At 40.3% G+C, this 15,613-nt stretch overlaps 1 protein-coding gene across 4 annotated transcripts in view; it reads right to left on the bottom strand.

The window, feature by feature from the left end:
- PTPN5 (protein tyrosine phosphatase, non-receptor type 5) overlaps window positions 1–15,613 on the bottom strand; it is an 82,639-nt gene that overhangs the window by 7,827 nt on the left and 59,199 nt on the right. For all 4 annotated transcript variants that reach the window (XM_027651286.1, XM_027651284.1, XM_027651287.1 and 1 more), the window contains exons 8-12: window positions 13,220–13,304; window positions 10,605–10,684; window positions 9,971–10,108; window positions 6,573–6,683; window positions 875–1,035 (exon numbers count right to left, since the gene is read on the bottom strand). In XM_027651286.1, coding sequence (XP_027507087.1) covers window positions 875–1,035; window positions 6,573–6,683; window positions 9,971–10,108; window positions 10,605–10,684; window positions 13,220–13,304 — 575 coding nt within the window. The remainder of the gene's footprint in view (window positions 1–874; window positions 1,036–6,572; window positions 6,684–9,970; window positions 10,109–10,604; window positions 10,685–13,219; window positions 13,305–15,613) is intronic.

Here is a 15,613-nt window from a genome sequence, read left to right on the forward strand (position 1 = left end):
ACTAAACTTTAATGGTTTAGAGTCTGTAAACCAACTTTTTAAAATACCCTTGGATGAAAATCATTCAGCATTTCTGATTTAATGACGGTCGGTAGTCGTTGCTTCATACACTCCCTAGTTAGCAGCACAGAAGAACATACTTCATCACATCTACAAGTGCTAAGTATATCATCCTACTTATTTCTGAAGACAGAAGTATCTATCTTCATCTATTTTTATTCTGCTCTGATTGATAATTACAATTTTCTCATCAGGCTTCAAACCACTGGAAGGATTTTGTTCCTTCCATACAAGAAGTTTTCATCTTTGCCAGGGCTTTTTACTGATACTTCAGTTTTACTATCAATTGCATAAATTTCCTGACTGTTGGATAGTACTTGCTGCAATCAGCTTTGCTGATTTGTCACTGTTTCATTTATGTGCTATACTTAAATTATTGTCTTTGGCCTAATAATGATTTTTTTTTTTAAAGCAAAGGAGGAATCTAAAAAAAGGGGGTTTGAAGTTTAAAGTTCAATATTTTTATTTTTCTGCTTGCATGTGTCTTCCTACTCAATTTCATCAAAACTATGTCAATCTTTGCAAACTTTGCCCTTTAAAGATCATTAAAGGCATATAATACTTGTAAGGAAAATGAAATGAAGGCATTCTTACAGGTAACTGAGCCTCCACCAGCTTCTGTGTTCATCTCAATCTGTATCCGAATGCAACACTGGGTAAATAGACAACTATTGTCATTAAATATTTGAAGTTGCAAGCATATTTCAGAAGCAGTTGGACAAGATCTCCAGTGTCTGACTTATGGCCTACATGATAGTATCTGCACTATGCCATGAAAAGAAGCCCTTAGAATTTATGTACAACACTTATTTACCTGCAGTGAACAATCACTGGGGCATTCTTCTCCTCTGCACTCTGCATGGCCTCTTCCACTTCCAGTACTAGCTGTAACAGAGGAGGGGCTTGATCTGGTGTCTTCTGGTCTGGCCAAGACGTGTACCAGTAATGTTTCAGGTTTCTGACTTCTTCTCCTTTCTGCAATCCAGTTAAGACAAACACCACAAAGTTTTAAAAGAACTTCTCGTTGTAAATTGATACTGAAACATGGCCTTCCCTTTCAGAGTGAGATGATTGAATCAATCTGCTGGAAAGACAACACAGCTGGATGCACACGGTCCAGGAGATTGCTGCAGAGCACTTTTTGACACAGGTGGTGGAAGAGACAAAGACGAGAGGTGTGCTGCTGGACTTTGTATTAACAAAGAGGGACTGGTTGGGCACATGAAGGTTGGGGGCAGCCTTGGCTGCAGTGACCAAGATAGGGTAGAATTCAGGATCCTGCTCAGAAGAAGCAAGGGCAGTAAGTAGGATTACAAGCCTGAACTTTAGGAGAGCTAACTTTGCTTTCTTCAAGAAATTAACTGGAGGAATCGCCTGGGTTAGAGCCCTAGAAGATGTAACCAATACAGCTGGTTAATATTCAAGGATCACTTCCTCAAAGCTCAAGATTGGTGCATTCTTCTGGGTAAGAAATCAAGCAAAAAGGGTGTCACCCCAATCTTAAAAAAGGGCAAAGAGGACCCAGGGAGCTACAGGCCAGTCAGCCTCAGCTCCATCCCCGGAAAGGTGATTGAATAGTTCACTCTGGATGTCATCTCTAAACACGAGGAGGAAAAGAAGGTTATCTGGAGTATTCAACATGAATTTACTGAGGGGTAATCACGCTTGACCAATCTGACAGCTTTCTGTGATGGTGTGACTGTCTGGGTAGATGAAGGGACAGCAGTGGACAGATGAAGGGACAGTGACTTTTGACACTGTCTCCCATAACATTCCCATAGGTAAGCTCAGGAAGCACGGGTTAGATGAGTCAACACTGATGTGGATTGAGAACTGACTGAACGGCAGAGCTCAGAGGGTTGTGAACAGTGTTGAAGAGTCAGCTGGAGGCCTGTAGCTAGCATTGTTCCCCAAAGGTCAGCACTGGGTCCAGTAGTGTTCATTTTACTCATCAATGACAGGGATAGAGTGTACCCTCAGTATGTTTGCTGGTGATACAAAACCAAGAGGAGTGGCTGATACACCAGAAGGCTGTGCTGCCATTCTGTGACACCTGGACAGGCTGGAGAGTTGGGCAGAGAGAAACTTGATGAAGTTCAACACAGGCAAGTACAAGGTCCTTCACCTGGGGAGGAATAACCCCTTGCACCAGCACAGGCTGGGGACTGACCTGCTGGGAAGCAGCTCTGTGGGGAAGGACCTGGGGGTCCTGGTGGACAACAATGCGTTGATGAGCCAGCAGTGTGCCCTTGGGACCAAGAAGGCCAAGGGTATCCTGAGGTGGATTAGGAAGAGTACTGACAGTGGGTTGTGGGGGTTGACCCTGCCCCAGCCTCAGTGAAGTCTCACCTGGAGTGCTGTGTCCAGTTCTGGGCTCCTCAGATCAAGGGAAACAAGGCACTGCTGGAGAGGGTCCAGTGGAAGGCCACAAAGATGATTAGGGCACTGGAGCACCCCACTGCTAAGGAAAGGCTGAGGGAGCTGGGCCTGTTTAGCCTGGAGAAGAGATGACTGAGAGAGGACCTTACTGATGTCTATAAGTATCTGAAGGGAGGGTGTTAGAAGGGTGGAGCCAGACTCTTTTCAGTAGTGCCCAACAACAGGATAAGGGGCAACAGGCACAACCTGAAAGATGTTCACATGGAATACAGGAAGTTCCATCTGAACATGAGGAAAACCTTTTTTACTTTAAGGGTGACAGAGCACTGGGACAAGCTGCCCAGAGAGGTTGTGGAGTCTCTTTCTTGGGAGATATTCAGAACTCACCTGGATGAAATCCCATGAAACCTGCTTCAGGTGAACCTGCTCTAGAGCAGGGGGCTTGAACTAGATGATCTTTAGTGGTCCCTTCCAACCCAACCATTATGTGAATGTTAATGGAGAGATCCATATTGGAAGCCACACAACACAGAAATCTGGACTTCAAATATCATGTCTGCATTTCAGTATACTGCCTTAAAAAAAAAAAAAATCCTCCCTCCTAAAGTATTCTGCTCTTTTAGTGCCAAGAGCCATGTGCAAAACACTCCAGGCAGTCTGTTCCCTCTTGACAGATTCATTCAGCAAAGCCAGAGCTGTGCTTGTGACATAATTGCTTTCATAATGTATTTGACAGACAGAGAGCCAGGAGCCATATCTCTGTCTCTGATAGCTAGATAAATAGATGAGGGAGAGAGATGGGAGCTTATTTTTCTATCTCTTCTGACAGACAGACTTACATCAGTTTCCTGTCAATTCTACTCTTCTCTTAGACACTGTGAGAAATTCAGAGACTCTATGGAAGGTTGGAATTGTCTCTAGCTGCAGTTCATGGCTTTTTCAGAGACACAAATTCTGATTCTCTGTCTCAGCATGGCTATGAAATAGCAAATATGCCATTTCCTTTTCCGAGTGCCAAGTAGCAGTGTGCGCTTCTGATTTTGTGTGTTCAAAGTGATCCTTCTGTCTGATTTCTAAAGGTGCAAAATAGTAACATGGTGCTCAGGCAACTGGCCTTAGCCTACAGCCATTACATAAGCCAGCTGGCACAGGGCTAAATAAATGTTTTCAAAAGGTCCAGGAACAGAAATGTTATCTTCCACAACCCTCCCTTCAACACAACGCTGTCTGAGTTGAAGAGGGGAGGGAAAAAAAAAAAAAGACAAATTTGGCTCTTCTAAAGAACAAGGCACAAAAACCTGAAAACAGTTTCTGTCATCTATATTCCCAAGTCCCTCCCTATGACTGTCAGTGACTGAATGTTAAGAGTGCTCTGTGACTGTGCCATTTTCCATCCTTCTCTTTGGTTGACAGAGCTTTTGCACAGCTTCACAGTGAATTAGATTGGGAAAGTGATCCAGTTAAATCTTTTTACTTTCTTGAGATGGATTAATTTTCAGATGGATTTATTGGTTTCCCCCTTTGGCTTACCACACAGTCATATAAATGCTTGTGAGGGAACATGGGAGAGATGGCACAAAGGTAGGAACAAGGGAGCTGGGCAACGGGAGGCTTGGCTTCATTGAGATGCTGTTCCATCTTACACTGGGTTTAAAATGCTCATTGAAGAACAGTCATAGGAACCTTAAAGCTACATCTAACTCACTTTAGGAAAAGAGAATCTTACTATTGTAGCACAAAGCCTGGCCTTAGGTTATTTACACTAATAAGAAAATATTTTGTTTAAGAGAGCATTACCAGTTATCATGAATAGTACTTGAGCTCAAGTAAATCCAATCAACACTCCTCTGAAACAGGAACATAGACAGTTGCACTTGAATGTGACTATGTGTGAGCCACAGAAGTTATGAACACCTGATTCTTAGCTCAGTTGTGAAAAATTATAATACAAATGTTGTCAATAACACAGAGAAAAAAGTAAAAGATGAAAGTCATCCGAAGAAAGACATGAATCACTACATAAAGTCGCTTAGTTGACAGCAATGGAAAACAGCCAAAGTTCTAATGATGAACTCTGGATGTCTTTAGTTTTGTCTACGGTGATAAAAGTTTTGTGCTTCTGCTTAGAGAATTCTAACTTTTGTGGTTCTGCTTTGACTTTAACAAAATATTCTCTATTGGTGGTTCCTTGAGACTGAGAAGACATAGGAACACTTAGGAGGAAGCAAAATTTAAGTGATGGTTTGAAGTCTACTATCACGTATGCTGTAGCTGAGGTCATGAATCAGTGACTAGGCACTGGTAGGTTTCTCTGAGAAGGGAAAACAAACCATGCCTATTGTCTGAGCTTTCTATAAATTCCTGAAGCTTGTCAAATCCTGTCCTCTATACTGAGAGAAGTATGACAGTCCACTCTGTAAAACATGAAGTAATCATATATTGCTGGTGGTGGTGTCGTATATTTCTGACCACTCCTGTTTAAGGGAAAACAGAAGTCTATTCATGGCTTCTCCAGTTTTCGCTACCAAGTCACTTAATGTACGCATGGTTTGGAGCTCCTACTCCACTATTGCTATTAAATGATAAATGTACAGCTCTAGGCAATGGTAACTTAACAAACGGAATCTTTATTTCAGCTTTAGAATTCAACAGTTCACATCCTGATGCTTGGGGTGGGGAGAAAGAGACATTGCCACACTAGTACTGAAAACAAAAAGCATTGTTTAACTCCGATGAAGCTGCAACTCTGCAACATGTCACTTCCCACTTGTCAGGGAGTGTGATTTTCTCCTTGCTGCCTTAGCCAAAAGCATGAGTGACAGACTTTCCACACTCCGAACATCCCAGACATGGGATATCATATGCTGGCTTTCTGCCTATTAGCATATGGCTGAAGAGACTTGAAACTGGTTGGATACAAGAAGAGTTTTTCCAGCTTGGAAAGAAATTGTGGTGTTATACTGAGGTCAGGGATAGATCTGGTAGATGAAAGATGTATGAAGTTTATGTAAATAGACTGTTCTCATTAAAACATGTAGCTCGATATTCTAGAACCTAGCAATGAAAACAGCTGTAAAATAGGACCCCGGTAGTTTAGACCAAGTAGTATCTAAGTACTTAGAAAATCAAACCCATGTTTAAGTTTTCTACCAACAAGATGACAGAATGGTTACTGGTCTATAAAAATACATATACAGTTAGTTGGAAAGACACTAATATTTAGAAATGTAAGAATGTTGTGGAGAAAATATTTTTAAGAGTCATCAACAGTTTTAGTGTCTTGGAGCAGAATGATCCCTTAAAGTATCTTTGAAGTCAAGTCAGACAAATTACTCAAAAAATAAATTAGCACAGTACCTATTGAAAGGGGTTTAGACTTAGGGAACAGAAGTGGTGCTACCATACCACTGACAAGTGCCAAGCAAACCAGTAGTCCCAGTGCTGAGAGAAACTGAAAATAGGTAAGCAAAATTAAAACATCTTTTGCTCAGTACTCAACTCCTCCAATTCTTGCTAGTAGCACAAGTCAACTTAAGTATAAACAGCTCAGTCTGACAGCATCCTAATAATGACCATAAAAAGACAAGAATATTTCTTAGGAGTCTACCCATACATATTACAAATTATGTAAGATACCATGCATGTTAAAAATTCCCTGTTAGTAATTAGTAGCCCTTTGCCCAAGTCCACGGCCCTATGAATAAACAAGCCTTTGAATTCCACGGAACATCACCACAGAGGTTGGTGTGTTACTCCACAAGTGCTGTCTGTAGTATGACTTGCAAAGGCTAGTAAGAAGCTCTCCGTGAACTACCACATCATTCTAAATTATCAGTGAACTCAGAGGACACAGGTACAGAATGAGTCACTGGTTTCTTACCAAGTGAACGCCATCCTGCTACAACTGGTCTGGTAGCTTTCAGACTGTACACATGCAGCCTAAATCTCTGACTGCTTATTTCATTGTAGTCTTCATATCAACGAGCCGAGCAAAGCTTCGACAACTTCAGCAATGAAAAGTGGTATTTGTACAGCAGTACACCTCACAGAAGATTTCTACATGACTCTCCATGAACATCTCAATGTATACGTTTAGATTTCTAAACTACTGTAAGCACATTGGAGTGATTTACCTTGAGGGTGATGAGCCTTAAACGGTAATCGTCTGCTTGTATGACTCTGTTAACTGTGATTTCTATGCCTTCATAGGTGACCTGTTCCTCTGGCCAATATTCTGTGCATTTCTGTGTGCAATATAAAATAAATCTAGTTAAGCAGGTATCAAGGGAGGTTCATTTTTGCTCCTCTGAAACTGGATACAGCACATGCATAGATGAATATGAATAAACTTTGTTTCTATAACAAGTACAAGTTTTCACTTTCTGAACAGGGACTACATTTCAGCTGATTTTTGCTGCACTTATAATAGCCTGATTGCTTGATTAAAAATGCACAAATCAAGTAATTACTAACCAAATCTTTTAAATACACACATCCTTATTTATCTTTGTGCGGCTGATGTGCATTTTGAAGGTTCATTAGGGAGACCAGTGGCAATGTGCTTGTGTTTTTGATTAATCCCTTTCTTAAGATAATAATGATTAGTATAATACACACTAGTTACCAATATGGAAACACAAAATACAGCTTTCCTATTTTTTTATAAAGACTCAGTGCTCTCTGAATATAAAATGATCATTTGCATAAGTTTTTGTATAAAATAACATGACTAGGAATGTTTTGGGAAACAGATTGCATATCAAAATCCACTCAAAAATGTCAGTGAGAATCTTTCAAAGCTAAGGAACTAAAAGGAAGCAATAGCAGTGAGAGATATAAGACTTCTACGTTTGATTTTGCCCAAAACCAGTCAGAGATGCAGCCAGCACAATCTGACAACTAGAGATTCAGAAACTATAGTCCAGTTGCAAATCCACTTTGTGGTACCAATATACTAAAGATAAGCTAAAAATCTGTAAGCACTCCCATCCTGTAAGGAGGACTAAAAAAGACTGGGTTTTGTATGCAGCTTCCTAGAACTGATCCATATGCAAAGGCAGAGACAGGCATTTCAAGATGGTGCACAAATTACTTCGTGTACAAGGAATGATGTGAACGAGGCAGAATCTGAGAAAAAGGCTCCCTTGTGATAATGCAAGAGGCAATCTTGTTATCACAGGAGAGTAGGTACCTACTATTCAACAAACTTCGGTAAAGATGATGCCTGTAAGATTCCTCTCTCACATAGCTGCACATAATCTTGAAGGAAGCAAGTTGAATCACTGTGCTCTCCCCCACCAAAAATAATCGTGCTTCAGGAGAAAGACTAACATCAGAAAAGTACCTTGCAAAGTTATTGAGTAAAAATTTTTGTGTAGGAGAATCAGTGTTCCATCTGCACGGTGCCTCAGTTAATAACCCACTGGGAGTGGGGCCCACTGTGTCTCTGCAAAGTTATTTACGCAGATTGTGTTTTTTCTCATAAACTGCAGAATCCACTGTAAAAATTGTCAAGAGCTCCAGCAGCTATCAATAGCACAGACATCGCTCTGCTTAAAGGAGTGGAGTAAGATGGCCCACTCATTTCTGTGGGCTGTCTGTCAGTTCAGATTGGAAGTGACAGAGGGCTGAGGTACAGAGCTTTTAATACTCACATTAGTGAAGTCATTGCACTGAGGAGGAATGCAAAGCTCCTCTTATGAGCATCACTGCTGAACAAAGGTTTTGGCTTTGAATCTAGGTACTTCTGAATCCTGTTATTCATATTTTAATATATATGTTATGGAAATAGGAAATTAATATAGAAGTCATTTACATGACAAGACCCTGTATTTATGGATGAGATTCCTGACACCATTTAATTTTTGACACAAAAGGTATCAGAAAAGACTCAGCAGCTCTGTTGTGACATATAGGCTGTAGCAAGCTCCAGTTACGTGGTGCATCAGTACTGCAGCACACTGCTTCCCAAGACTGATAGGAGGGGTAAAATACTTGGCCAGTACGCTTAAGAGGCAGTTCAGACATAAAAGTTATTTTGCATTCATGGTATCCAATCTTGCCATGAAAACTATAATGGAAGAACTTATCACCAGGTATGTCATTCAGGATCAGTATTTCCTCTTTAAATACTGAAAGTCCTCAAAAGATTCTAGTACACTTTGTCACGACATTTTAACATCCTACATGCCAGAAACTGGGAACTTAGATCAACAAGCAAGTTATTACTTCAGTGCTGCTGCTCAGACACAGGCATATGCAAGCTTAAAAATGTTAGTGAAAACAAAACTTTTAGATCAGCAGCATACTATATTTTGCATCAGCAATGCCTTGACAGTACATGTCCAATCAGCCAGCTATAATAACTGAACATTTTTCACTTGCAAAGCATGATAATTTTGTGTCCGTCTTGTTCATGTTTTTTTTTTTCAGCACAGTTCAAGGTTAAATTTATTTACTTTATAACTGTGAAAAGCTAAAGGTTTGTGCACGTGCCTGGTTATGGGCACTAAGCTTCCAGCAAGCAGGTAAGCCGTTATAACTCTGTGTGTATGCTGGATGTATGCCCATATACTTGGGTTTCTAAATATCTAAAGCCTCTTCTCCAAAGGAAACTCTCTCGCCTAAATAGTAATGGGTTCTCAAGGACAAGCTTGACATATACTGCTGCTGCAGTTTAAGAAACAACATTTGGATAACTCCACTACACATTGCTGCTAGTGGTGAGGGAAGATGCAGAGCACAACACATGCCCAGACCACTTTCTCACATCTTACACTGCCAATAAAGGCAGATGTAAGCTCAGCTACGCGTCTGTGAGCTGAAGCCCATGCACATAGTTCTTGCAACTCTGCCACGGGGCAAATATTTCAGCAGGTAAGTAATGAACAGCTGGAGGGCAGCAGTATTTTAAACTGAAAAAAAAATAAATTGCTTTAGGTGGATTAGAAGAAACACAATAACAATTTAATTTCTGGAAGTAGGTGACAAATAGACAATTTCAGCATTTCAGTATTTTAAAAACATTTCCTACGTGCACTCAGGAAAAGTTCCTCCACATCCAAGTCAGTTCTAATTGTTGATTGCTATAACTAGCATTTTTTCAGAAATCAGGTACAGCTTCAATGAAATGTGCATATAGATGCCAAATCATAATAAATGCAAGATAAAGCAGCAGCAACTCTACTTATTGAAGATATTCGACCTTAGTAGTTATGGGCTACTGTTGTTTTTGATTCCTTTACAGAAAACTTCAAAGACTGCCTGCAAATAGAGCTGGGTTAGGAGAGGTTTCAGGTCAGCTGAGAGATGAAAATGGCAAAACCAGCAGTAGGCTGAGTCAGGCAGCAAAACAGGACTTACAGTAAATGGAACTGAAAGAGAAGCCCACATCTTCTTTGAGCCCAAAGAATTTAATGCTGGCTCTGATTGCACAGGCCATTGAACTAACTTCTATTTGCTGGCTTAGTGTCTATGTCGAAAATATCTACTAGCGTACGGTTAAAAATCAGACTAAATGTAACACCATTACCTCATTCATCTCTTCTATATTGGTAATCATGACAATGATGGGAGAACGCTCTTGCCACACCATTCTCCAGAAGTCAGTGACAGTATTAACTATCGGTCCCTGAGTAGCAATATATACCTTTTCCTCTCCTCCATAGCCCTGCCAACAAAACAACAAGAGATCAATTTTAACAGAGATGTCCACCACAATCTTGAAGGTTTGGTCTTTAAAACAGAGAGCTATACTGGTTGAAATGGCATCAGTTTTGCGGCATCAGTTCTCCTCTCCATCTCTCTCCTGAATACGTGTACATGGAGTGAAGGCACAGTATGGACTCACGTAATTCCAGCAAAGAGTGTCCAACAGCCTTGTGGTGACTCTGGCTAGGTCAAAGCCTTATTCAGGCTGATTATCCAGTGCCTTGGTTAGGCCAGCTGACAAGGAATTTGCATCAAGAACTGCAGAAGTATGTTTCTGTCTGGTCTGAATCTGTACAGGTGCACTTTGAGATTTGGTTTTCAGCTAATGTAAGCAGGAGAGAAGAGCAATCAGATCAGCTAGGATGCCTTTAAAAGCCAGTGAATGTTGCAATTCTATTTACATCAACAGCAGCTGACAGAGGCTAGGCAGACACATCGGACTACTGAGCTCTTACCCTGATGTAGTTAGCATTGATGTAAGAGCTGAGGGGATCGTCCTGATCAGCTGAGGTAAGGCACACTCTGCTGTGAGGATCTGAAAGGTGTAAAGAGATAAGTAAGAATTTATCAGTTCCTCAGAGGAAAGAGACACACAAGATTATTTTGTACAGTGAGAAATTTACACGCACTCATGGCCATCACAACAGATGTCAGTGGCCTTGGAAAATTCCCATGTTAAAAAGTTACCACAAAAAAAAAAAAAAAAGCAAAGGATGGTTGGGGTAATTTGCCTTCTTCTGATAGTTTCCCCCCCTCTCTGAAGGCTGCTTAATTGGTCCTGTAGCAGAGTCAGTGTCTCAGTGTGACCACGGAAAAGCAGTCTTCTGCTTCAGGAAATTATTTCTTAGTATGTTAGGTCAACAGACTCATTCTGGCCTGAAAGACTTTTGAAATATTGTTTGTGAAATGACAGCAAACAGCTTTTCTCCCAAACCATAAGCACGCATTTCTTGTGCCCAGGCAAGCCAGATGACAATAACTCTTTTCCTGTTTCATCTTGCAATGAACCAAACTCCAAGATGTACTATTAACAAATATAACGGTAAAAGAGAAATTAAAGAATATTAACAGTCTCTTGTACTCTAAATCTCTCCAGTACTTGAGTCTCCTTCATTGAGGCTGTTTATGAAGCATTATTCTTGTTCTAATAAGATGACAAAAGAAAACATTATTTCACTTGAGCAGCTCAGTCCAACTCCCGCTGAAGTCAATGGCTGTTGCAATGATTTCAATGCAAACTGACACAGGCCCACATTTATGCTCTTTCACCAGTGCTACACAGTGTGTTACAATTGATAAGAAACAGCCTACTGCTGACAGAGGCCTCAGCAAAGAGCAACAGTGTATATCACCAGGATAATATTAAAACCAAACCGAAGATGACTTTTTCATAAGAAAATTCAGCCTGCTTAGAAACCAGACAAAAAAATATGTAAAAATTGTGCTTTACCCAATATCATATTAAGGACCGATCACACAGTAATTTCTACAGTACTACAAACACACACTCAGCATGAAACACTGTCCTCAGAGGGACCAGATTCATGTTTATTGGAATCCTTGACTTTGAAGCATAAAGTGAATGTTTAGTTCTCCTTGCTACCCACTTTACCACCAGCGCTAAGCCTTTTGAAATAGAGGTAGTAGGATAAGAGCAAACACTGCTCTCTTCCTTCCTCAGTAATATCAAGCCATCCTTTGGCCCCAGCCAGGGACAAAGTTGCACAGAGGTTACAAGTTTTCAAATTCATTCATAAAAAATACTCAGATCATAATTACCCTGGGATAAGGTTGTTCACCCTTAGAGAGATGGTAGGGTAGAAACCAGTTAGCTGAGATGGAGAGGTCAAAGTGACAACACTAGCTGCTAGCAGATATCCATGTCGCTGAGATGAAGCTTGCAGCAATTAGCCCACTGAGTGATCACTTTTAATAAAATATGGTAGTGGGCCATACTTAGTCATTTGATTACAATTCTGGAACAGTGTTTTCAAAATGGCAGCAATTCTGATGGCTCAGTTTAAACATCAAATATCACACATTTAAAATGGATCCTTCTCTCAAAGTACACATTAGATACCAAATTCAGAATACACAGATTACTTAGAAATCTGGCACTTGGGACATCTGAAATCATCAGCCACTTTTGCAATCTTCCCTTTCCAGCAAAAACAGTGAACTAATACTTGAAAAATTCACCTCAGTCATTAGCACAGCAACAGCGAAAGGTGGTTGAATGTTTTTATACTTCTTGTCTAAGGTATGAGTAAAGTCATCAGAAGCACTGCACACACTGAGCTGCAGCTACTGGAGTTTAAAGACAGATTAAAAAAATATCTTTTGAAACCATTTCCAGTCCAGGTTCATTGACTGAAATGTTAGGTATTTTTGACTTCTCTGCACTTATCTTTGTTAACCTGGCATTGAACCTTTTGGACTTTGCAAAAACAGTTACCATGGCTACTGGTGGCATCTTCCAGCAATGACTCAGAGCAAAAAAAGAGGCATGACATCCAATCGTTTCACTTTTCAAAATAACTTTAAGTATGAGAGAGGGGAAAATGATGACACTTGCAAAACTTCGTACCAAAATGCTTCTCAAAATTCCTATTCCTAGCTACAAATAAAATTAGTGTAATAGAAAAGAAAAATATTATTATTTTCTGTGTCATCTCAATGCCATCAGGCTCGTTCTCTATATTCTCAGTCTGCATTTGAGGCATGATTCTGAGAAAACGTTGGCAAGGAAAATAACATTGCTAGAGTTTAGTCCTTCTAAAGGAGTTTCAAAGAAACCACTAAGTAACATCTGAATGAACAGCAAGATCTTAGATAGAATTTTTAAGCAGTGCCAAATGATGCAATTCTAATAACTTAAAAGCCAAAGATTCAGGGAAAATCAGCAGCACTTAGATTCTTCATGCTCTGTACCTCTTTGCAAATTTGATTTATACTTTGAAGCCAGGTTCCTGCTTCATAAACATGACCTTTGGACGATACACTTCATGAAAAGCCCTCCAGCATGTGGAATAAACCACCCTACCTGAGTGACTTAAAAGAACAAACTTACTCGGGAGAATTGTTTTGTAGCGATTCTTACGCACTAAGCCTGGAATATCATATTCCTTTGGGTCAACAAAGTTCATTGGAATTTCCTGTTAAAAAAACAAACAAACAAAAAACCAAACAACAAAAATCACAAAAACATAAAAGACAGTAGGTGGTATTATTAGATTCACAAGAGGAATAAAAATCCCAAGCCCATTATGTCCTCACTGTGAGGGAGCAAAAATGATGAAGTTAACTGAGACATACGGTACAGTACTTCTAGCAATTTATCACCAAAGTATGATTGATGTTTCCTTTTACTGTCACTGGCTTTTTTTTCTGAAATCCTTAATATGAAAACACTTTTAGTGCCTAATTCATTGACTAACATGTGAGACAGCGTTATGTTCACTCCTAATACTATTAGAATTGCATTGCAAGTGTAGGCACAGAACTAAGCAAAAGGTGCTACTCAAGACACTGCTCCAAGAGCGATGGACCTCAGACACCATCCTTTCTGACTCACATTATTCCTCTCAGAGAGTGGAAGTCAATAATTTGGCTAGGGACTCACACCAGCAACATGTTATGGCATGTTGGCATATTGACCTGTCTCTATGGAGCTGGGGGAGCGTGACTGGTTTTGCTCATCATGCTGTCAAGCTCCATGGAGAAGGTCAGCAAATGGGTATTCAGGGATTACCTGCTCTCTACACTGCTGGTGCAAAGAACACACAAAGGTGGAGGGGTTTTGTAGTCTCCACTGCACATCTACTGCAATAAGCAGACAGTGCCAGGCAGAAACAAATGGGAACCTTCCACCAATTGTAGTCAGTAGGCGTGGGATGGGAAGAGATGTGTTAACCAGACTCAGTAGAGATATGGCTCATGGGAACTTGGAAGAAGAGCTGGTCCTCCCACCAGCTGCACACCGCATTTGAGACACCACTGCTGGACACAGTGGTAACAGCAATCAGGGTTGAGCAAGACAAGCCTCACTCTGGGAAAAAAAAATTAAGATGAGCAGATCTATGGACTACAGAAACATGGAATCGTTAAGATTGGAAATGACCTCTAAGATCATCGAGTCCAACCGTTCACCTAGCACCTGCATGGTCCCTTCTAAGCCATGCCCTTAAGCCTCACATCCTCATGTCTTTGAACACTTTCAGGGATGGTGATTCCACCGCTTCCTTGGGCAGCCTGTTAGAGTGTCTGAGCAACTTTCAGTGAGTAAATTTTTCCTAATATTCAATTTAAACCTGCCCTGGTGCAGCTTGAGGCCAATTCTGGAACCTTAGAAGACTATCTGTTCTCTCTCTCTCACACAGTACTGAGAATACTGTTGGGTTTAACCAGAGGCAATTAATGATAAAAACCATTTTGTTGAAGTACTTTTGTATCGATTTGGAGACCTGCATGGGAACAAAACCTTCATATTTTCTCAATTGTTACTTGGTTTTTAGTCACTCCAAACTCTTTCTGAGCAAAGCCCCATGATCTCGTTTTTGGGTCTTAAGTCATTCACTGTTCAAGCCAATTCGTGGTGAAATCAACAGGACTTCTATTTGAATAAAAATTCTAAATCTTGTAAGAATTTCAGGATTTAGCCCTGCAAATTTCCCCTCTGACTTTTCTTCCAAAGTGAAACAGAGCCGCTTGCTTCATCATGGATCTGGACTTTGAAAACCAAGCAGGTTAGACAGATTGAAAATACACAATGCAGAGCTGGCTGATGATAACTGTTTCATTAAAAAAAAAGAAAACTAGTTTACAGTATTTAATTACAGAAATGGCACTTTAATTACACTGCATTTTTATCTGTGCTTTTTCAGTTTTCATTAAAGAATGAAAATAACTTTGGATAGTTTGACTGCTAAGTGATTCTATGAACAGGAAAAAACTAATTCCAAATCTCTTAGAGAAATGAAGCATATTTTTTCCTCCTTCTAACATTATTTTCTTTGCTTGAAAGCTACAGTGTACCTCAGAGACTGATGAAACCGTATGTGGACCAGTTCAGCAGTCAGTTCACACACTAAGTGAAAATTTCCTCCCTAAAACAGGAATAGATGTTTTACCTTGAAAGAATCAGGGCATGCCTACAAAAAAGCTGCTTTTTTTCAACTTGGACAGCACTAAGTGAATTAAGGACCACAGATACCCGGTGTTCTATTTTAAAAGAGAAGCCCCGACCATACCTCTTTCTTGTAAAGAGAAAAACACCCTGAAATCGCACAAGGAGGGAGGACAGCAGGTGATACTCAGTGTTACTCCTTCCCTTTTAGACTCTTACAGGTCATGAAGAGGACAGCCTGAAAGGGCTGTTATGTTGTCAGACAATCTTCCTCCTGCTCTGCTGAGATTCCATGCTTAAGAGAATATTTGACTTCGCAGTATTAACTTCAGTAGCTCT

The sequence above is a fragment of the Corapipo altera genome, unplaced genomic scaffold (genome assembly GCF_003945725.1).
Source record: "Corapipo altera isolate COAL_440 unplaced genomic scaffold, ASM394572v1 78, whole genome shotgun sequence".
NCBI lineage: Eukaryota > Metazoa > Chordata > Aves > Passeriformes > Pipridae > Corapipo > Corapipo altera.